The sequence below is a fragment of the Leptopilina boulardi genome, unplaced genomic scaffold (assembly GCF_019393585.1).
Source record: "Leptopilina boulardi isolate dan_hultmark-lab unplaced genomic scaffold, ZJU_Lbou_2.1 LbouV2_280, whole genome shotgun sequence".
Lineage (NCBI taxonomy): Eukaryota > Metazoa > Arthropoda > Insecta > Hymenoptera > Figitidae > Leptopilina > Leptopilina boulardi.
Window position 1 is genome coordinate 309,526 of NW_026137841.1, and position 25,289 is coordinate 334,814.

Here is a 25,289-nt window from a genome sequence, read left to right on the forward strand (position 1 = left end):
TTAAAACTTTATTTGATTGTAATAAATTTTTTTTTCTTAACTACAAAAATTTCGTGTTTTACAATTTAAAAACATTATGAAATAATGTTATTTATTTATTTAGTTTTCTTTCTATTATATTATTTTTAATACTTACTAAATTTCTTTTTATTTTTCTAGCAGTTTTTATCCAACCACTGTCGTTTCGAGTTCGTTTCCTACCGACTGTTACACCCTAACTTTCACACATTTTAGTTTAAAAAATTTTAAAAGTTCTATTTTTATTTTATTATTATTTATTTTATTATTATTATTTTTATTATATTTTATTTTCTTCTAATAATTAAGTTAAAATGACACGTAAAATGAAAAATGCACAGTTAAAAACGTTTGTTTACATTTAAGGTCAGCTCAAGGACAACACAACATTAGTACAAACATACCCTATTTTAAATGATATACTTCTTAAATTTCCTATTTCATAATAAAACGAAAAACTTCTTTATATTGTGATAAACAAATGTCTCACTGGAACTTGTTTTAATTTTAAAGTTCCCCACAGACATTTTTTCGTCAAAGGTTTGAAAACGCGATTACCGACCGTTCACTATTTATAATTAATTATTATTAAAAAATAAAAAATTCTTTAATTTTTTATTAATCTATCGTCTTCTATGTACCCTAATACGTGTGTATACGAAATGGCAAGTGATTTCATTAACATTTGTCAAAGATACGACGATTTAAGTTTAAAAATGTAATGAAATTCGTGAAAAAAATTTTTTTAATTTTTTTCATTTAATGTCCATCGTTTTGGTCCTATGGAAAAAAGTAAAAAGGAAAAAAAGATGCGCCTTTTTATATCAAACAGGGTAATACGTTTTAAATATCAAAATTCCGAATTTCAATTTTTCGAACATTTTGGGTCGTTTGACTGGCTTTAGAGCGCCCAGCCGAGCGCTCGGCCAGTTGTTCCTCCCAGCTCCTCAAATATTAATATGTGTATTTTTTAAATCATTAAGATTTTTAATTTTCAATTTCTTAATCTGAATTTTATTTATTAAATAACTTTACTTTTCTTCGAAATCATTTCAAAGTATGAGTATTTAATCTCATATTTTTTAAAAATTGAATTTTTTACAAAACAAAATTTATAAAAATTAGAATTTCAAAGTTCTTCAAATTTTTTAAAAAATAATTTTTAAAGAACCAAAAAACATTAATGTGTATTTTTTAAATAATTAAGATTTTTAATATTCAAGTTCTTAATCTGAATTTTGTTTTATATATTAAATAACTTTATTTTTCCTCGAAAGCATTTGAAATTATGAGTATTCAATCTCATCTTTTTTAAAAACTGAAATTTTCACGAAACAAAAATTTTAAAAATTAGATTTTCAAAGTTTCTCAAATTTAAAAAAAATAATTTGTAAAGAACCAAAAAATATTAATATGTGTATTTTTTAAATAGGCAAGCTAACAAACAAAATTTTTTGGCCTTAAATAGGCCTGCTTTATGCAATCCCTGATTTTTAATATTCAAGTTCTTAATATGAATTTTATTTTTATTTATTAAATAACTTTATTTTTCTTCGAAAGCATTTGAAAGTATGAGTATTCAATCTAATCTTTTTGAAAAATTTAATTTATCACAAAAATGTTTTTCTTAAAATTCATTTTCATTTATTGCAAAGTAAACTAAAGGTTCTTTTAAAGGTTTATAGAAAAGTAAGAAATTTTAAAAAGTAAAAAGATTAGGAAATAATTAAATTATTTTAGTTTACAATTTTTCAGTGTTAGGACCCACTTGAAATGGCAATCACTTTTCCGGAATACTCTTTTTTGCAAGCTGCTCTTTCTGGCCACAAGTATTTTACAATTGATCCAATACTTATTTCTGGAATTTCTGGATTATAGATGACTGAATCCTGAAAAATAATTGTGAAACAGCCGTCCCCTTCCACAAGAAGAAATTCTTGCATCTTGATTTCAAAAATTAAATAAATGATTTTAAGAAATTAAATTTCGGTGCACCTTTTTATAAAGAAAGGTTAGATAATAATTGATAAAAATGTTCTTTTTTTGTTCTGTTATTTTTTTTTCAAAGCAAATCTTTTAAAATAACTTCTGTATCTGTATTCATATTTTTCGACTTGATTTAAATTATAATTTTTTTAAAGTATAATAAGTCTGATTACATATTAAAATGCAAGTATGCAAATTGTATAATTCAGAAAAAAATTGGTAACCAAAGTTTAGATAAATATTTTACGTTATTATTAATTAATTATTTTCATTACTGTATTTACAAATATTATAAATAGTTACAATTTTTTCTAACAATTGTTTTTCGTATTATATTTTATGAATTACAATATTTGCATATTTCTAATAAATAAACGTCATTCCAACTACTGAATTAGTAATTTTTATTTCTACCGGGTAACTAAAGATTTTTAATTGAGAAATTCTATGAATTTTCCATGATTTCCAGGCTCTAAGTAACCCAATTTCTAGGAAATTTCTAGGAAATTAAATGAAAATTCGTTTCAAAAATTCAGTTAAATAACAATCCGATTACTCTCTAAATCTGAATTAGTAAAAATGTTTACTAATTTGAATTAGTGACTCACTTTTTGCTTCTGAATTAGTAAAATTTTACTAATTATTAGTAACTTTTACTATCAATTAGTAAAATTTAACTAATTGAGAAGCAAAAAGTGAGTCACTAATTCAAATTAGTAAACATTTTTACTAATTCAGATTTAGAGAGTAAATGAAAGTTTTTAAGAATGCAAATTTGTTCTAATAAATTCTATCACTGAACAGTTCGGTTAAATAAAAATTTTGATTAACGTAAATTTGGTTGAATAAAAATTCGTTCAGAAGACAATTTCAAAAAATAACAATACACAGTTAAATAAAAATGTGGTTGAGTAAAATATCGTTTAAAAGAAAAATCAGTCAAATAACAACTCGATTAAATGAAAGTTTATTTCAATAAAAATTCATTTAAATGAAAATTGCGTCAAATAATAATAGGATTAAATGAAAATTCACTTTTGTCAAATGCAGATTTGAGCAAATAACAATTTGGTTAAACATAAATTCGGTTATATAATCCACACTTATGCTTGTACTATAAAGTAAAGAAATTAAGTAAAAATAAATTTCCATTTTTTGAAAAGTGTTAAGTTTATATTTTAATTTGTTTATAACATTGTAATAACTATTATAAATATTTTGATCGAATAATTTGCTCTAAATAAACAAATTTTCAAGTTTCTCGTTCTCCTTTTTTGTTAAATTTATTGCAGAAGTAATTTTATTTAGTAAATCATCTTTTTCCTTTTTTCGCAAATTTATATCTTTTTGAAGCTCTTTGGCCATAATTATATTATCTTGTCTTGCTCTTTCCATAAATTTTGTTTTCATTGCCTCAGATTCTGATTTCTCCTTTTCTTTCAACTCCTCTCTTGTAATTTTCTTTACTTTAATTTCTTTTATTCTTCTGTTCATTTCTTCCTCTAAATTTTCAATTGATTCTGAAAAATATTGTTTTTTAAGTTAGAAAAATGATTATTATATAAATTTAAATGTATCTATTTACATAAATAAAATCAAGCTTAATGTGATATTATAAAATAATAATGTAAATTTTGTGTGTGTTTAATAATAATATTTAAGATACATATAAAATATTTTTGAGTATGATTTAAAATATATTAAATATCTTAATACTTACCCGATTGCATTATAATTTTTCCTGTTTTTATTTTAGACGTTTTTTCTTCATTTGGATATGAAAACTGCATTTTTGCTCCGATTTTTATTTCCGATTTTTCTGTTACAAGGATGCACGTTTTATTAACGATGTAGAACCATCCTTCATCAATAAAAGAATCGAATAAAACAAAGTTTTCTTTTTCATTATTTTCCATGGTATTTTTTTTTATTAAAAAGTCCTGTTTATTAATGCACTTATTTTCAGACTTATGTCGCAACAACAAGACTATAAGGGTTAAGTCGTGTAACAGTGACGGATCATTGACGTTCAGGCCCAAGGTTTTTGACTAAGTCGCTCCGATCACTGTTACTCAGTGCTGTAATAAATAATGAGTTTGCGCTCTAAATAAGAAATTTAAATTTGATTTATTGCAAGAAGTTGATAGAGAATTAATCGACTATTTGAATAATAAAAAGAATAAATGCAAATTGATTGAAAAATAAAATTAGTGAAACAATTATTTGATTGTTTTGATATGAAGATTTTATTTTTGAATCAAAACAAATATACAATTAACTAAAGTTAATAATTACGTAATATAGAAAAGTACTCCAAAAAGGGTTTTTCTGCAGTTTCCCCTTTTTGCTAGAAAATTGTTCTAGGTGAATACGAGTACTAATAATTATTGCTGCAAAACATTGAGTCTTGATTGAAAGTTAATTAATTAAAAATAAAAGCGGTAAATTTAAACTTAAATTTAGGTTCTTTGAAAATTAAGAAAAATTAATATAAATAATTAAAATATACATAAATATATATATATGTATTCGAATAAACGCAACAATTTTAATTTGTAAACCTGGAAAATTTTGAGAAAAGAAAATAAAATACTAAATTAAAGAAATCAATACATAAAAGGGAAAAGAGAGTAAACAAGTTAAAATTGATGCGTAAGTTAAGTCGTTAAATGACGGTTATCTAAGTAAAAAATGAAGTAAAACTAATTTTAGATCATAAATTTAGCAAAATACGCAATTTTAAATGCGTATTTTGTGCAGGTGTTCCACATAAAAAATTATGACATTTACGAACGGTTGCAACGGTCTTCTAAAAAAATAGACCAATCAATTAGCGAGGGCGGGATTGAACAACTTGAAAATAGGAATATGATTGGGAAAATTTCTTATCGAAAGGGAAAAGGAACTAAAATTAAGAGTGGAAAATTGACTATAAAAATATAATTTTATAAGGAAGGACAGCAGATTTTGGCAAGCAAATTAACGTGAATTTCGCAAAAGAATAAACTCGTAAAGTTCAAATTAAAACTTAATCTAGAATTAATATTTGTCAAAAAGGATTATAAATTAAGAATATTTAAACTAAGTTTAAATAAAGCGTATTTAAACAAGACTCAATTCAATTCAATTGAATAAATTTTTGATTTTCTAAGTAAAAATCAGTGTCTTATTTATTTAATAAAATAAACCTACCTAGCTCAAGCAAGTGGATCCTTTTAAGGATCTAAATGATGAAAGAAACCTACGGTTGATATTTTGAAAGGAACAAAATTCAAATATTATAAAGCTAAAATTTCTGGACAAACATTGTACATTTTGAACTTTGCTTTACTTTCCGTTTGGAAGTTTCGCGGTGTGTTACAGTCGCATGAGACAGATTAGAATCTGTCAGTGTATTGGATTCCAACCAATCAAAATACTCTACCGCAAGAGACTGTGCTTTGATTGATCGAAATTCAATCTTTTATTCCAAATTGTGTTTTGGCCCTTACGTCTTGCGTTTCACTCAAAAAGACTAGAATAAGGAGGTCTAACTCAGGTAGTGGGGGTACGTAAAGAATTTGTTTTCGAGGTAGGCCGAAAGGCAGAGTGTGCGGTAGACTTCTGCGCACACCAATACATATACATTTTTGTTGCCTTGTCAAGAATTACTGAAACTTGTATGTATTGGTATGCGCAGAAGTCTACCGCACACTCTGCGTTTCTCGAAAATCCGCCTACAGCAACTACCAATTTCATACGTATACTTACCATACCCCGACTACCTGAGTTAGATCTCCTTATTCTAGTCTTCTTGCACTAACCAGTAACCGGCTTTATCGGGTTAGGTTGGTACGTAAATAACACAAGACCTGGTCACGTGCAGTGCCATGGTCAGTCATGGTGCAGTTATCGCGAGCCTCGTAGACTTTTTTAACAAAAAACTTTTCATAAGCGTCGGTTTTAAGAAGAAGGATAGAAAAGAAGAGCACAACACGTGAGAATTAGGCTAATTCATTCAAATTAACCAAATTTGGACTGTCCTTAAAAGGTAAGAGGAATAAATCCAAATATTTCTAGTTTTGAAAATGTCACTGAAGTTTGCAACGTTTATTTATCAACGAAAAACAAAACAATATTTTTTCTGCTTGAATTTTTTTATTTATCAAATTTAGTTGTTTCAAAATTAAATTGAGTTGCCTAAAACTGGACAAATGAATGGTAAAAATGTACAACAGAAAATAAAATAAAAATTTCATCTTCGTTTAAAAATATAAAACATTACAAACTTAAGTGACAATTTTCAAATTGCTAGAGGTGAGAAAAAAACAAACATTTGATTTTGTGTGTAATTATTTGACTTTGAAAGTAATATTAATAATATTTGTCCTACTTGAACGTGATTTAGGTAGATATTTCGACTTTGTTGTTGAAGAGTCATGGTACGAAAGTCGGTTACCCGAGAGCCTGCTAAATAATTGTTGAGCTGATGATTTTTGACTTTAAGTTAATCATTGGAAATTGTAAAAACATCTTTATTACTGCGTTGGTGAGTCTATTTATTTTTATTTAAAATCTTTGTTAATCTATTAAGAAAGTAAATTCTCAAATAATTTATTGAAATTTAGGTTATATTATATTATTTTATACATAAAAAATTAAATGTTTAATTCCATATATTTAATTTAATGAACATTTCTTGTTATATTGCTTTCAAAATTAATTTTAAAAACCATTAATAACACGTTTTGAGCTTCGAATATTTGTTTTAAAGGAACAGTTGACAATTTTTTATTACTACTTAAGATATTAATAAAAATTACCAAATACATATTCGACAAAAATGCCTGAGCAATAATGGTATGCCTTTAAATTTCTGAACGTTGAAATGAACAAGTTTTAAAAAAAATATATATTTTAAGCTCATATTTTATTATAGAATAGATTTTACTCATCGAAAAATAAATTGTAAATATTAATTTTTTAAAAAACTCAAAAATCCATTTTTTTACGAGTTAGTTTACTAGCCACCCAATAGATGGCGTCACTGGCGAATTCAAATCTGCTTGGCGGGAAATTTAAAATTTATTAGATAATTTAAATTGACTTGGCCGCCATTTTGACTGTGTAAGTTCACCAAGTGTCCAATAGGTGGCACCAGTAGCGAATTCAAACCTGCTTGGTGGGAAATTAAAAATTTATTTTTTAATTTAAATTAACCTGGACGCCATATTGTTTTACCGACAGATTTTTTGGCGGAAGATTTAACAACTTCAGTAGAAAATTTAAAATTGCCTGGACACCATCTTGTTTTTACTTCCTGAGATTGAAATCTCTTAATCTTTTAAATTTCGCGGGTGAAACTGTTTGTCTGATAATGTGGTACCCTGTATTACTAACCGCCAAATGAAGGATCAATAAGATTCAATTATTTATAATTTACAATAAAATAGTTAAGACATCTTTTTACTTTATGTATATTTACCGAAAGGCGTTTTGAATCGCCAATTAGTATCTACTGTTTCATCGACTGAGTGCAGAAAACAGATGTCACTCAATGTTTAATTGTATTAATTAAGAATTTATATTTTACTACATAAATTATCTATTATTTAAGGTAAGTTTTATTTATTATTAAATAAAATACCCTTGATTTATTATAATTTTCAAGTTTTACATTATTTTAAAGAATTATTATTTTTAGAAATATTGTAAGTCATTACAAAAGTTTCATATTTGAATTCAAATTTACTTTGCCGCCTTTGCTAAGAATGTAAAGTCTTATTTTCAATAAGTCTTAAAAATTGTGTTATTCCCACAATCTTATAGTAATTCAAATTTTCGCGCTTATTTATTAATATTCATTATTAAATTATTTACTTAGAACTTTTTTTGTTAAAATTTCAAAAATTAGTTGTATCTTTTTTTGTGATACACCCCTATGGTTTTTGAGAACATACAATGCTAGCAGACAGCATTGTACAGTAAACGATTGTGATTAATATTTTAATATTAAATTATACTTTCTAATGCTTTTTCTGATTTAACTGCTTTTTAATAATAATCAAGAGAATAAAATTATAGTAAATATTTTAGAAAATAACAATCTTGCTGAAAGTGTCGCACAAGTTTCAATTTAACTGCGTCGTTTTGTTCATGCAGTGATAAAAGTGTAATAGTTGTAATGAATTCATCAATTTTCACAGAAAAAAATGAAAATTAATAGTTCCGTAATAAATTTTTAAAAGTTAAACGCATTTTTACAAAAGTTTTTAATATTTCTGATCAAGAAATCTAATATTGAATATAACCACAAAAGATTAAAACAAGCACGTTTTTTTGAATCATAGTTAAGTATTAAGGTACTTGATTGTTTTAATCTCTTTAGGTTAGATTCATTATATTCTACACTTTAAATTAAAAATAGTTTATAAAAAAATTATAATTTTTGACAAATAAATTCTCCTTTCATTTAAATCCAAGCTTTAAAAGATTATGTCAGTTTTTTTGAAATGAATGTAAATTATGATTTCATGAGCTTTTTCAAATAAAAAACGGATTGTTTAATAATTTATGATAAATATTAATTGCTTCATTTATATCCGTAGGAGTCGGAAAATAGCAGCCTAAAAGAAGTGGATAATTTTCCAAAAAAAAGGATCTGAATGACCTACCCAGAAGAATAGTCAACTCAAAGCCTTCAACTTCAACAGCACAAATTCCACCAGATGATGGACTAACACCGATTGAAAGATTGAGAAAAAAAGTTAAATTATACCCGGCTGTTAAAGCTAAAATTAAATTAATCTCTCGCGAATTTAAAAGATCGAATTACAAAGAATTAGGTAGCCGAGTTATGGTGTAATTACGATTAATTAAATTTGTTCAATTCTTCTACATCTGTTTTCTTTATTTCAAGGATGAGAATGATACACAACAATTCTTTTAATGAAGTAAAAAATGAATTGATATTATACATTGGTTGGAACGATACAAATATTATAATTCTTACCTATTTCTATTATAGGTCCTTAATCCTACCGCTCCAATCTTTGGATAGAAGCGGGCGACGAATATAAAAATTGTTGTTTTTCACCCTTGGTGAAGTAGATTAAAATTATTGCACCATTATTATTATATGGAATGATTCCCAATCAACCGTAATATAATAATAATATGCGTTCTCTCTTTTTTTTTTTTTAATTGTCTTTAACGTCCTGAACTAATTGAAAAATTTAATAACTAATTAATTAATTTTCGCGGTTTTAACACAAGAAAATAAACAATAAATCTACGCTTGTGAATAATTCACTCCATTATTATTTTTATCTTTACTACTCGCCGTTTTAAAGAAAATAATTAAAACTTTAGTTATATTTATCAAATTGTAAGTCGAGACGGACAGTCCCGTTTAAGCAAATATTCGCGATCACAAGTTTTTAATTCGTGAAATAATAACTCGCGACTCGCGACGTTAATCTGTTTGAAACAGTAGAAGACTGCGATTTTTGATGTGTTTCATTTGGTTTTTATGGACACTGGTTAATTGTCACAGGTGGGAATTGTGGTGCAATAAGGGTCTATAGTTTCGCAACAAGTCGTTCAACTTATTGAACAAATGCAAGCTTGCAATTTGTTAAAGGCATTGAACTTATTTCTCCTTTTATTTTTGTAGAATATATATCTCTTTTTTTAAAAAGAAAAGAGAGACCGTTTTAATAATTAGGTTCTTTCCCTTTTCTATATTTATTGGAAAATCCTTTTTGGAATTTCTTTGGAAAAAGGTACATTCCTTTTTCTGTTTTGAAATCGTAGAAATAATTCAGCCTTTTTTATTTTTTTATTTAATATTACAATTTTTTGCGATAATAATTTTGGAAAAATTTCTATGGAATATTAGGAATGGAAATTAACCTATGTCCATAATTTTGAAATTGATTTTAGTAAGTGAGTTTTTCCCCTTTTTTCTTTATTCTCTTATTCAGCGAATTATTTCGCAATATTGTGAATCTCACAGGCGTAGAGCTCAATTAATTATTAGTCCTTGATTTAATTTGATAATCATTCCATTTGATAATAATAATGGTATTCACATTCTTCCCCTTTTTTGAATTTAATATAGTAACTCGTAGAATATACTACCATTTTGAATCTATATAATAACAAGATATTTTAATTCCCCTTTTAATAACAATAATAATAATTGAGTCGATATATACACATATATACACATATATGTGTATAGTATCAATTGAATCTATATAATAACAAATATTTTATTTCCCCATTTTATAACAATAATAATAATTGGATTACTATACATAGCTATGTATATTTTTGCGATTTTAATATAATATCAATGTTAGTATTTACTCCTTTGCTTGAATGTTGAAATAGTATTATTCATTCGCATTCAGCGAATTTCCTGAGCAAGGGCCCATTCCTAAAACATTGCAACAGAGTTGGTTGTGTTGCAATGATTTAGAGAAAAATTTAAAGTAACTTAATCTAAGTTCAATGAACTTTTTGTTAATTAATAAATGTAGAAGGGTTCATTACAAACCACCATTGGAACAACTTTTTAATTCCGTCCCGGCAATTACTCTTGCTCTTGAAATTCGCTGGTATTCTTTCCTTATTTTTTTACATAGTGCATAGTTTGTAAGTAGAGAGGAAAGAAGTTCATAAGATTTAATACAGTGCTTATATCTATAATTGAGATTACTTTAATAATAATTTCGACGCGATTATATAAATTAGAATCTTCTTCTCTCTCTTTTTTTTTTTTTTTTTTTTTTGTTAGGATATATTTATACGTATACATTCATACACATTCACGCACATACACGCGTACATGTATACATTAATTTATTTATTCTATTAGTTATTATAATAAAATTTTTTTTTTGTTTTTTTTGTTTTTTTTATACATAAGTATTTTATGCTACATTATGTGCATATCGCGTTATTATAACAATAATGTTGTTAGTTCATTGTTTAAATTAGTTATATTATATCTTTTGATATTTTCACATAATAAATCGTTATGTCATGGAATGCGAATACTAGTTTACATTATTGTCTGTTAATTGATAAAAATTTATTAACCTTATGTTTATACAATTACAAAATAATAATTTGAAATTTTTGATGTTTAATAAAATATATTATAGTTTACTATCATTCGGTATGATAGTGTATTATGCCGATCTTGTGCAGTTACACCATCATAAATAATGACATAAACATAATACTTTATTAAGCATTATAGTGGATTATTATTTGGTATAATGGGATATTATACCGCATCATGCAGGCATTACACCATTATAAAATAATAATTTTTAATTTTAATGTTTAATAAAATATGTTATAGTTTACTATAAAAAATCAATTTAAAAACGTTGTTAATATTGAAAATAGTTTGAAATGAATTGCTTATTAAGTATATGCATTATATATGAATGTTTTAGCTTATATATATATATTTTGTCTTATTTAAATATAACTTTGTTTTGAGACTTTTTATTTAAATGGGTTGGAGTTGTTGCGATGACAACGTAGGATATCTTCCATACTGTTGTGTGGTTGTTATCTCCTTATTTTCGGACAATTCATGTTGATCTTCAGTGTGTGATGATAAGCTTGATCCTTGTTCCTCGCCTCCTTCAACTGAAGAATGGATTCTTGGTTTAGCACAAGGTGCAGTAGCGGTTTTTAATGCTGTTAAACGTATGTCTTTCGTTTCTTCTGTAGTTATGGAGCTTCCGTCCTCTCTTAAATGTGACTTTGTTTTGATGACTGGGACCGGCGATCGCCGATTCTTGAATATGCTGGGTAAGTAGAATCTTGACGTTGTTCTCGTATCTTGACCTTCGATGTTCCTGACTCCATTGCTCACACATCTCTTCAAGATGAAACAAATGGTGATCGCGAAAAAGGCTGTGGTTGCAATACCTAAGTAAGTTCCACGTATCCAAAATAGTTGGTTGCGTTTTTCTTTTCGTTGAAGTGAAAATTCGTTTAATTGTTGTTCCAGTTCGTCAAGGGTTTTCAAATTTTTATAAAATTCTTTCATTTCGGGTACTTTGAGGTGCATTTTGTCCGTTGTTTCGGGATTGGAGGAGTCGATCCAGCTGGCCAAAATGGAGGATATAGCAGTTATATTGAGGGAAATCTCGGACTCGTAAATTATTTCCGTGGTTCCTTGTATTTTTCTCAGTGCTGGCAGGGTGACATCAGCCGTTCTTGCCTGACATCCTGCTGCTAATTGTATTACACCAGTACCAAAGAGTTTGATTTTGATGCCTTGAGAAGATGGGCAAAATATATTCAACGTAGTTTCAGCCTTCACTGAGTAGAGCCAACCACCCAATGAATCAAGTCTTGTCCAGTAATCTTGATCGTGATGTTCTAAACCTATGCTGCATGACTTCAGGACGTCTTCCGTAGAATTAAGCAGTATTTTTATTTCGCAAGGAGGATTCTTCCACACTTCGTGAATGGTAAGTCCTTCACGACAAAGTAGGTAACCCGGAGCTTATTGACAAGTATCCAATTCGTTTCCTTCTATCATTATATAGGTTCGTTGTGCTTCATCGATCGCTATGTGAGTATAAGCTGATCTGATAGAGGCCCTTCCTACGTGGCCTTCGAAGATAGTGTGGAAAACGGGGAGGGCATGTAATTTATAGACTGAATATTCAGTTTTTTCTAGTAAGGGTATGTCAACTAGAATTTTTAAGTTATCGCCGTTTATTAAAATCGTAGTTTGTGAAATTTGTATTATTTCTTCCAAATTATAATCGGGGCCTTGAACTGGCAGCCTTACAGATGAGAGGTGATCTTGGATGTCTCTCAGGATTGGCATCAGCTGGCTCATCGTGAGAAGATTCGGATGGAGTTGTCTCTTCTTCGAAGATCTGATTACATCGAGGAGTCTTGCTCCAGTTTTACTGAAAAGTAATAGGTTGAGCATCATTTTGTAGAGGACATCCATTAGGTCATCTTGGTATTTTTTTTCAGCTGTTCCTTGTAGATTCATGTTTAAATAGTTGGTCAGATTTTCTAGTTGATCGTGGACTCTTCGTAATTCTTTTTCGTCTGCTTTAGCTCTCCTGTATAGGGCATCCATTTGGGCTCGTACCACGTGGGTTTGTTTTCCGACTAGGTGGGATAGATTTGATTGAGCTAAGTTCAAATCTTGTATTTCGTTTTCGATATGTTCACCGTCTTCATATGATAAAACTCCAATTATTGGTCCGGCAATTCGTCCGATGAATCCTATTAGGGGTGCACTTCTTCTAGTTCTGAAAGTCCTTGGAGGTTTGACTGGTTCTATATTTCGTATTTTTCTTAGATCAGCCATTTCTGTTGTAATTTCTGATGTTAAGTCGTCAGCAGTTTCCCAGGTATCTTCCCAATCGTATTTCTTTATATGAGAGAGGCAACTCGGAAATCTCTCAGGGCAAGAATTCAGGAGTTGTTTTAATCTTTCGTCCAAGGTTTTGAGCCATTGTGTTTGCTTGCTTATGTCCAGGAAAACAGCCACTCTCCAGACAGATGTTGAGATCCTCAGATTATCCTTGAACTCGTAGTATATTCCACTACTCTTGTTGAACGCCGTAATGTGGTAACTACTGTGGTCCTCATAATTTAATGCTTTTGCTAAGGTAAGAGCAATTAGTAGCACAGAAGATACTAGTGTAAAGTTTGTCATCTTGTGGTAGTCAACCTGAAATTATAGAAGCTTTAAAAAAATTTATTTATTTATTTATTATTATTTATTTATTTTTTTTAACAATAAGTTGGTAAGATCTTGTCCCTATGTTTCGTAACCCTATTACCAGATTCATCTTCTAATACCACGTTGTTGTTTTGTGTAAACCCGATAATGATGTACGGGCCATCGGCTCTCTTATCGAATTTATTCAACCGCACTGCTTTTTGTGTGTACACTATATCTCCCTTTTGGGCTTTTAATGGTCTTGATTTCGAATCATAGTTTTCTTTAGACTTGATCTTTGAAGTGATAATATTTTTAGACGCGATGTCTTGAGTGTCGTTAAGTCTGGTAATTAGGTCACGAAGATAGGAACCGTATGTTTCTAATTCGGGACCTTGAGGGAAAGCGCTACGAATCCTGGCTAATTTTCCAAAGACTAGTTCGTGAGGCGTAAAGTTAGTTGCCTCGTGAACCGAAGTGTTATACGCGAGCATGCAAAAGAGAAGTAGTCGATCCCAATCGTCAAAATCTTTAGCGTAGCATTTGATGTAATCCGCAAGGACTATATGACTCCTTTCTAGAGATCCGTTAGTCTGAGGTCGATAGCCACTTGTGGTTATTTGCTTAATTTGGAATAGTTTTTCTAATTTTCGCATAAGAGTACTAATAAAATTTGCACCTCTGTCGGTGAGGATGCATCTTGGTGCGCCGAATTTCGTTATTAAGTCTGTAACTACCGCATGTGCAATTGTTGTACTTTTCGTATCCGGAATTGGTACGGCGATACAGTACTTACTAAAATTGTCTTGTATTGTTAAAATAAACCGGTTTCCGTTAGGGGTTGTTCTTAATTTTCCTACTATATCCAGGGACACCTTGTCGAAAGGTTCTGCGGGGGTATCCGTGATGATCATAGGCTCGCGAGTTTTAGCCCTAACTAGTTTATTTTCTTTACATGTCCTGGATTGCCTGATATATTCGGTGACGTCGTTACGTAGACCAGGCCACGGGTATCTTTCCCTGATACGTCTGTAAGTTTTGTTAATTCCCTTATGACCTCCAATTAAACTTTTATGGAACTCTTTTATAATTTCTGATCTGTGAGTTGCGGAGGGAACTTCTATCTTTCCGTGGCATAATGTGATGGTAACATCGCCACCACGGAACATACTTGTAACGAGTTTCTTCAAGTAGTCTTGAGGTAACGAGCCTAACAAGTCTACGGAGTTCGCCATCCTACAGCTATGCTGTTTATTTTGCTTGAGGGTTGCTTCAAGACTTTTCAGACCAGATGTCACATAGTTCCAGTTAACAGGATTGAAGTGTCTCTTTTTAACAACTATGGAATATGTTTTATATCGTCCGTTAGGGGTAACAAGGATTTGTCCAATTCGAGGGCATTGCTCCTTGAGGTCCTTAAGGTCAATATATTCTGTTGCATTCAGAAGCTTGCTGATAGGGTCGTCTGGTTCACAGTCTTCTGAGATAAAATGCGCATAATTATCTCGACGGAAAGTTAGAGGTTCAGACCATTCATGTCGTACAACTGATGCTTCCTGAGGTTTTTCTTCTGTCGGTCCGTTACGTGGTTCATCTGATGCATGCAGTGCATGGTCCAAAAGCACGCTAGAAGCTAAAGTAGGCTGTTCGCCATTAGATGTAACGGTAGTGATCAGTCTACGGGGCTTAATTTCTGTTTTTCGATTGCTTGTTGGATTATCTAATTTATTTGTGGTCAATGGGGTTGTTGGATCTTCATTGGCCCTACTAAAATTAACAGGTTGTACGTACGGGGTTGACTGTGCATAGGGTTGTGGAATTGTAGTTGGTGTCTGAAAGGAAATATGTTTTCTCGTCTGGGGCGATTCATTTCGTTTGTGAAAGCATCGTAGTTCAGGAACCTCATCTAATCCTGATTCTTCTGATTCAATGGGTGGACAACTACCTTGTTCTTCAGTTGCCTTTTCAGCATCCTTGGATGTACCAGCTGATTTTCGCTTGTCAAATTCCGTTAGGAAATTTTGTACGCGCGATAAAAACAAGTTATCATCGTATTCTCCACAAAGGTCACGTGATTGAAGTTTTTCGAGTAGTTCCTCCGTGGCTTCCGTTTCAGAAAGGCAATTCCTCTCAGGGAGCGATTCTTCGTCCATTCATTCGTGATCCCATGCTAAGGTTCGGTTGGTGATATTCTGATTAGTAGACTCTTTTTCTGCCATTGATTCATTGAATTTTTTTACCAATTGTTCAACTTCCCTTCGCATGATCTCGTCTTCATTTTCCGTTATATCACTTTCATGAGTACTTTCTTCGCTTGAAGTTATATTACGAGGGATTTCTATAACCTCAAAAGAAATATTTTGGTCATAATTCTGGGTTTCTGTGTCCGGAGGTATTCTTTGTTGATTTTCGATTGCTTGTACAGCTAATTTGTCTGCCTCTTCATTCCCTTCGATCCCTTGATGACTAGGGACATGTTCAAAAACAACATCGGGAGGTGACAATGCTTCTTCCAATTTTTCGAATTCGACTCGATTTAGTACTGGTTTGTTAGCTGATGTTCTCCTGTCGTTTTCCTTCCACCGTGGTAACCACTTGGTCATACTGTCGATCAAGAATTGTGAATCAGTGAATATCTTCAAATATTTGTGTCCAGCTTCATTAGCTTTGGTGGCTGCAATTGTGGCTGCTTCAATTTCCGCAGAATTATTAGTTTGCCTTCCTGTTGCAAGCTGTGACACATTTAAGGGATTATTTTTACCAAACCAAACTCCGACCCCAGCAGTGGACCCAGCGTTTCCGTTGTCCTTGCATGCTCCATCTATGTGAATAAAAAAAAATCGGGGAATTGGAGGATCGGCTCCCGACACAAGTAGGATCGAAGTTTTTAGAAACTTTGTTTTTGTGGGAGTCCCCATTCCCATTTACTCTCTTTTCTCAACAGGTCGACTAATGGTTTCGATTTTTTTGCATAGTTTTTAATAAACTTACGTTAGTAACCTGTAAGTCCTAAAAATTGTCTAATATTCTTTGGGTTGTCGGGCCTTGGGAAGTTCTTGATCGCTTCGATTTTTGTTGGATTTGGCTTTACTCCTTCTTGACTAATGATGTGACCTAGATAAGCGGTTTCCTTTTTTAGAAAATCACACTTGTCTGGCTGAAGCTTGAGGTTGGCTGCTCGTAGCCTGTTGAATAATCTTCGGGCTCTTCGGTCATGTTCCTCTAACGTGTCCGAAAAGATGATTATGTCGTCAAGATATACGAATGCTTCCTCGTCCAACATTCCTTTGAGCACTTCATTTAAAAGGCGTTGGAAGGTTGCGGGAGCATTTTTGATTCCCATAGGCATCCGGTTATAGTGGTAGTGATCGCGACCGGTTGAAAAAGCTGTCTTATGGCGATCGTCAGGGTGGGTTTTGATTTGATGGAATCCACTAGCGAGGTCGAACACTGTGAAATATCGAGCACTGCCCAAGCGGTCAAAGATTTCCGAGATAGTAGGTAGGGGAAAAGCGTCTCCTATCATCCTGTCGTTGAGGGCGCGATAGTCGATCACTACCCTCCATTTTCTCTCCCCAGAATTGTCCATTTTCTTAGGCACAATTAGAAGAGGCGAGTTATACGGTGATGTTGATTTATTAAGGAGACCGGCGTTGAACTGCTTATTAATCTGAGTATCCACCTGTTCGGAAGCCTCGTGTGCTCTTCGGTACTGTTTTCTGTGGATCACCTTATCGTGAATGGTAGGAATTCGGTGTTGAGTTAAATGAGTACACGTTAATTTTTCTCCGTTTAGGTGAAAGATATCTGCATAGTCTTCGATCCATTTCATTACATAGATTTTCTCCTCGTTGGATAAGTGTGAAGTGTGAAGAGCGTCCTTAACCTTCCCTATTCTTTCTTCATACGTGTTGGAAGAATTTTCTACAAGGTCTTCCGTATCGGATTCAGAAGTTTCTTCTCCGGGAAATCGGCAATGTTCGAAAGGAATAAGCTCCTGAGGCCCTAGCTTGAATTGAATGTCTTCGACGCTTGTGTTGACGGCAATTGCGTAGCAAGTGCCATTATGATTGCTTACTAATGCCTCCCCCAAGTATATACCGTCTGGGGTTTCGACCTTCGGTAGATAACCTTCTTTGAGCTCGGAAGGAGTATTGATAGCGACGGCTTGTCGCATCCTAGCCTTAATAGTTAATATTCTTTTAAACGGCTTTACTTCAGGTCTTAAACCTTTTTTTGCTAATTGGGATTCTTCATCAATAAATGGCAATGGCCTCGCGGGTTCAGATACAGTAACCAAAGTGTTATGTCTAAAGGACAACTGAGCTTGCTCCTGTCTAAGGTATGGTCTTCCGAGAATTCCTTGAACCGAAATCGGGAAGGAATTTCTAACAACGTGGAATTCGACATTGCGACCAAAAATATTAAGCTCGATTGTACCCAAGGTTTCAATAACATGTCTGGTTATACCGGAAATTAGAATTTTTGTTGTTGTTGTCACCATCATCTGGGGGGGGCAAAGCTTCTAGCTTGATTAAGTTTGAATCTGACCCGGGGTCAACTAGAAACGAGGCCTTATTATTGACGAGTTCATTTGATGTTAATTCGACGACGGGGGAATCCTTTGTCTTTGTTCCTGCCCTAAGGATTCGACCGACGTTTGGAATTGCACTGTCTTTGGACGCTCGCGATTGACTTGATTCACCGATGCGTCCATGGGATGAATCGATTGATAGTTTAAATGTTTGGGATGAGCAGGTGATGGAGCCCTCGGTGGTGTCGCATTTTCTTGTTTGGGGGTTTCCTTAGGAGGGAAAGCGTATGGCATGTATGGAGGATATGGAGGGTATCCTTGATAAGGTGGAAAAGGATAATACATTTGTGGATAGGGCATTGCATAGGGGGGCAAACTTGGGTTAGAAGTGTTGTTAAACCTACTTGATGAGGGTCCGTCTGAAGATCTATTTTTTTCTTGATGTTCTGGATTTTTTAGAATGGCGGTTATTCGAGTAGGTTGTTGTTGCTCCTGATGCTCGGGATTTTTTAATATTCGATACGTTGATCTAGTACGATCGGTATAAAAATCTCTTTCTTCAGCATGAAGGGCGAACTCAAGCGCTTCGCTCATATCGCGAGGGCAACGCGTATCCACGTGTGTTGATATGTCGGTTGGCAATCCACGTATAAATGAATCTAACGCGAAATCTCTAATCGGGATCATCATCACGCGACTTTGTGGAATGTTGGAACCTTCCACATTTCCCGGATATTTCTCTTCAAGGGCATGCTTAGCCCCGCTAATGAAACTTTGTAACCGGTCATTATAATCGCTAACGGTTTCGGTTTGTTTCATTCTTAAGCCCGCGATGGCATCAATGTACCATTGATAAGTTTTTGGCGTTGAAAAACGTTTCTTTAAATGACTGACTAAATCGTTTAATGTTGGAAATTGTTTGTCTCTAACGCTTTCCCTGGCAGGCCCTTTTAATTTACTTAGTACGACTTTCACGAAACCTGCCTCGGTGGCGGGTGTCATGAAAACCATACTATTGGTAAGATCTTGCAAGAACTTTAGTCTCGTCAATTAGTTGTTTAAGTTTACAATTAGAATCAGAGAGAGAGCACAACCATTGAGACAGAAATTTAATTTTTTTATCATTACGCTCAGTGTTAAGTTGCAACAATATACAATTTATTGTTAATTTTTCACTAAAATTCTCCAATGCTTGAATTCTCTCGTCTAATTCTTTCCACTCGTCCGCAGAAAAACTTGGGACAGTCACTTGTAGTCGAGGTAACATTAATATACGTATATACACATGTGTATATATACATATATACACATATACATATATATATATATATTGTTAGAATTGACAACAAAGAAATTTCCTTAATCTCAATTATTATTATTATTATTATACACATATATATATAAAACAAAATTTATATATAAATCTTTTTTTTTTTTATTATTCACACATTACGCCTTCAATTCTCCAAAAAGAGCAACGAGAATTATATAATGTATTGTAATCTAACACGGTCTCAGGTTACGACTCGATTACTGTTTCATTATATGTTTGGTGACCTACTTTATTTTAATAAGTGAGACGTTTGTTGTGTACAGAAAACAGATGTAATGACCTAGATTTTTATTGTAATAAAATTATCTGTTGTCTCTATACTGCGAATGAGGGGTTTTCCTGATTTGGTTCCTGAAAGGATTTCGGCCCTTTTTATGAAGTTTATCTGGACAGCTTTAAGTTCTTCTGAATTCTTTTTTTCAGAAAAACTGGGATGGCTGGAAGTAGTCACGTATTCTACCTTGTAAATACACGAATTTTCTTTTTCACAATACAAACTTTCAATTTTTTTGATCACGGGGTTAAATGAGTTCAATTGTGAGTCAACAATTTTACTCGAACACGAATTGGAACTAGTACTGGAAGATGTTACGACTGCAGTTTCGTAACGTCTTTGAGCATTTTTGCCTCCGCGATTTCTTGGTTTCTTTGATTTAGGCATTTATCCAGAGGTGAATAAAAATAAATTTGAAACACCCTCCAAATTAAAAACTGGAATCAATTTAACAATTTCGCACGAGCGGCGTAAATTGTTTTATTAATACAACAAATTCGCACGAGCGGCGTAAGATGTTGTCTGTATTAATTTCAGTTTAGAATTAGGAATGCGTTATTTTATTTAAAAAAAAAACCATACAACTACTTCGAATTAGAAAAATTAAAATTAATTAAACAATTTCGCACGAACGGCGTAAATTGTTTTATTAATACAACAAATTCGCACGAGCGGCGTAAGATGTTGTTCTTATAAATTTCAATTTTTTAAAATTGGAAGGATATCATTATTTATTATTAAATTAAACCTTCGCTTTCAAATTAATTAACCTTTGCTTGACCTCAATATTTAAATTGAGTGTCCGTTCAACGTACCTAAAGAAGACTTATACTTATAATTAATTATAAAAGCAAAATAGTTTAGATTTAATAAAATTAATTAATGATTTCACTAAAATATTTCAAGTTATTTATTAATTATAAAATTCCAAATAATCAACCATATTTAATCAAACATTTGATTCTCCAATTTCTTAGGTTGAAAATTGAATCGTACTGACAAATTCGCACGAGCGGCGTAAGATGTCATTTAAACAACAATTTCGCACGAGCGGCGTAAATAGTCGTTTCTACAGTTTTAATTTTCACTTGCAGAAGAAATCATTGTTTGTTGTTAAATTGAACCTTGATTCCACAATTAATTAAATTTTGCTTCACCTCAATGTTTAAATTGAGTGGCCGTTCAACGTACCTGAAGAAGACTTATGCTTATAATTAATTATAAAACCAAATAGTATAATTTTACAACTAAATATAGTGATAATTTAGAATAGCTTTATTTCTGAATGCAAAAGTATTACTTGAGCTGTCACTTGATATGGTATTATATTACAGGCCGCCTGTAGTATAATGTCTTACTGTTACGTGAATTTATAAAGTTGATTAGATTCACAGGAATTTATGACTTTCACGTTTTATAAATAAATTAAACTTTGCTTCACCTCAAATAATTTGAGTGGCCGTTCAACGTACCTAAAGAAGACTTATGCTTGTAATTTTTTTTTATAAAACTTTCATTTCAATAATTCCTGAGAAAATTTTCAACAAAACACAAAAAAATAAACAGGGTGCAAAAGTAATGAGGCGAAAAGCAAGGGAAAAATCCCACCGCTGCCACCATCTATTTGTTGCGTTTTGAAAATTAGATTTATTTAATTTTTGATTTTTAAAAATTTACTTGTGTCATTATTCCTAAAATTCAAATCTCTCCGGTTCAAATAGCCAAGTTAAACTTGTTTTTTTTAATGTGGAACGTTATTCCCTTTTCTTAGATATCTCTCGCGAATTTAAAAGATCGAATTACAAAGAATTAGGTAGCCGAGTTATGGTGTAATTACGATTAATTAAATTTGTTTAATTCTTTTACATCTGTTTTCTTTATTTCAAGGATGAGAATGATACACAACAATTCTTTTAATGAAGTGAAAAATGAATTGATATTATACATTGGTTGGAACGATACAAATATTATAATTCTTACCTATTTCTATTATAGGTCCTTAATCCTACCGCTCCAATCTTTGGATAGAAGCGGGCGACGAATATAAAAATTGTTGTTTTTCACCCTTGGTGAAGTAGATTAAAATTATTGCACCATTATTATTATATGGAATGATTCCCAATCAACCGTAATATAATAATAATATGCGTTCTCTCTTTTTTTTTTAATTGTCTTTAACGTCCTGAACTAATTGAAAAATTTAATAACTAATTAATTAATTTTCGCGGTTTTAACACAAGAAAATAAACAATAAATCTACGCTTGTGAATAATTCACTCCATTATTATTTTTATCTTTACTACTCGCCGTTTTAAAGAAAATAATTAAAACTTTAGTTATATTTATCAAATTGAGTAGCTGCCTGCAATAACTCGCCGAGCGCTTGGCCGATCGCTCTAACGCCAGTCAAACGTTCAAAAACGTGAAAAAAATGAAAAATCAAAATTTTGATTTTTGAAAAGTGCAATCTTGTAGGACATAAGATGGCGTATCTTTTTTTCCTTTGAGTTTTTTTTGTAGATCAAAAAATAGAGTTAATATATGCAAAACACTTAAAAATTTTATTTCACAAATTTCATTCAATTTTTAAACATAAATCATAGTATCTTTGACAAATTTCAATGAATCTTATTGAAAATTAATATACATACGTATTTAGGTCCATAGAAGACGACAACATAATCAAAAATATTAAAATCATCAATTGTTTATTTATAATTAATTGTAAATGAAGACTTGTCAATAATAATGTTTACTTACCTTTGTTGACATAAAGTGTGTGGGGAACTTCATAGTTGAAGAAACTTCCAGTGAGACATTTGTTTATCATAATGTAAGGAAGTTTTTTGTAAAATTGAAAAACAATTTATCAACAACTTTAGAAAATATAGAACGTTTAAGAAAACATGCGCGACGCGCTAGCGAGTCTCCGAGCGGAGAATTACACACAAGAGTTAAGAAGGACGTTATGTTATGTTGTGATATATTATGTTTTGAAAATGGAGCCAACATACTATCACTGTTGATATGTAACAATACACTAATTTCTTAAAAAAATGAAGAAACAGAAAATAAAGATATACCTTAATATTAATTATTAAAAAACTTATTTGCAAACTGCACAAACAGTACATACAAGCACCAAAATATTTTATAACTATTGATTATTTAGTAAATATTAAAAAAACAGTTGTTCAAATTTAATTTGCATTTTCATAAAATTAACACATATTTTATTTGAAAAACATTTCTAAGAATGTAGTGACAATATTTGTTTCTGTATTTTCGGTCCTCTACAACTCTTGTTTGCAATTCTCCGCGCGGAGACTCGCTAGCGCGTCGCGCATGTTTTCTTAAACGTTCTATATTTTCTAAAGTTGTTGATAAATTGTTTTTCAATTTTACAAAAAACTTCCTTACATTATGATAAACAAATGTCTCACTGGAAGTTTCTTCAACTCTGAAGTTCCCCACACACTTTATGTCAACAAAGGTAAGTAAACATTATTATTGACAAGTCTTCATTTACAATTAATTATAAATAAACAATTGATGATTTTAATATTTTTGATTATGTTGTCGTCTTCTATGGACCTAAATACGTATGTATATTAATTTTGAATAAGATTCATTGAAATTTGTCAAAGATACTATGATTTATGTTTAAAAATTGAATGAAATTTGTAAAAAAAAATTTTTAAGTGTTTTGCATATATTAACTCTATTTTTTGATCTACAAAAAAAACTCAAAGGAAAAAAAGATACGCCATCTTATGTCCTACAAGATTGCACTTTTCAAAAATCAAAATTTTGATTTTTCATTTTTTTCACGTTTTTGAACATTTGACTGGCGTTAGAGCGATCGGCCAAGCGCTCGGCGAGTTATTGCAGGCAGCTACTCAATTGTAAGTCGAGACGGACAGTCCCGTTTAAGCAAATATTCGCGATCACAAGTTTTTAATTCGTGAAATAATAACTCGCGACTCGCGACGTTAATCTGTTTGAAACAGTAGAAGACTGCGATTTTTGATGTGTTTCATTTGGTTTTTATGGACACTGGTTAATTGTCACAGGTGGGAATTGTGGTGCAATAAGGGTCTATAGTTTCGCAACAAGTCGTTCAACTTATTGAACAAATGCAAGCTTGCAATTTGTTAAAGGCATTGAACTTATTTCTCCTTTTATTTTTGTAGAATATATATCTCTTTTTTTAAAAAGAAAAGAGAGACCGTTTTAATAATTAGGTTCTTTCCCTTTTCTATATTTATTGGAAAATCCTTTTTGGAATTTCTTTGGAAAAAGGTACATTCCTTTTTCTGTTTTGAAATCGTAGAAATAATTCAGCCTTTTTTATTTTTTTATTTAATATTACAATTTTTTGCGATAATAATTTTGGAAAAATTTCTATGGAATATTAGGAATGGAAATTAACCTATGTCCATAATTTTGAAATTGATTTTAGTAAGTGAGTTTTTCCCCTTTTTTCTTTATTCTCTTATTCAGCGAATTATTTCGCAATATTGTGAATCTCACAGGCGTAGAGCTCAATTAATTATTAGTCCTTGATTTAATTTGATAATCATTCCATTTGATAATAATAATGGTATTCACATTCTTCCCCTTTTTTGAATTTAATATAGTAACTCGTAGAATATACAAAAAAATAGAGATTTTTTATGTTTTTATGAAAGTTTTCTAATATTTTTTGTATTTATAAATTATAGACAATTTAATAGGTTTTTCCAATTGTAATTTATTCCTGTACAAAAAATTGTTTTATGTTGTTCAAGTTTTATTATACTATTTTTTTCTATTTATAAATTATATAAAAAAAAATGTCATATATTTTTTAAACATTTAAGTATGTAAATAAAAAAATATTGAAGATAAAACAAAAGTATTATTTTTTAATTAATGATATCTTTATTGAATTATAAAATTAATCAAGACAATGTAAAATGAGGATGGAATTTTTATTTTGCAATAGAAATTGTAAAATATTAATCAATTTTTTTAAATCTTAATAAATAATCATACAGAATATTTTGATGAACAAAAGCAAGTGAGCTATTATTGAAATTTATAGTTATATACGAATATTTGAGATATTTTCGTTATTAATATTTGAATTTATTATTTAACAATAAAATAATAAGTAATTATTTATTAATTAATCAAGGTAAGTTTAATTAATCTTTTTTCTTATTTTTTGTATTTAACTTTGATGTAGACAATTTAAGTAAGACTGAAGTGTTCCAGCGACATAAATTGTTAAGCATCGGCTATTATATAAAATGTAGTTACGATGAATCATTATGTAAATATGTACCTTGTCCGAAGCATGAATCCAACCCTGCTAAATGGTTCACTAAGGAATTAAGGCAATTATCTGAAAAAATTGATAATGTCTTTAAAAATCCAATACCAATGACTGCCTTAA

The 25,289-nt window shown here is 30.8% G+C and overlaps 2 protein-coding genes across 2 annotated transcripts; both read right to left on the reverse strand.

Moving 5' to 3' along the window:
* Window positions 1-3,240: 3,240 nt before the first annotated feature.
* On the reverse strand, window positions 3,241-3,947 carry LOC127282099 (uncharacterized). Its single transcript, XM_051306182.1, has 2 exons — window positions 3,725-3,947; window positions 3,241-3,524 (listed from the first exon to the last, which is right to left on the reverse strand). Exons 1-2 carry the CDS (start codon window positions 3,918-3,920, stop codon window positions 3,241-3,243), a joined length of 480 nt encoding a protein of 159 aa, XP_051162139.1. The 5' UTR covers window positions 3,921-3,947.
* An 11,914-nt stretch (window positions 3,948-15,861) lies between these two features.
* Window positions 15,862-16,626, reverse strand: LOC127282101 (ribonuclease H1-like). The gene has a single exon (XM_051306183.1). It carries the CDS (start codon window positions 16,624-16,626, stop codon window positions 15,862-15,864), a length of 765 nt encoding a protein of 254 aa, XP_051162140.1.
* Between the last annotated feature and the right edge of the window lie 8,663 nt (window positions 16,627-25,289).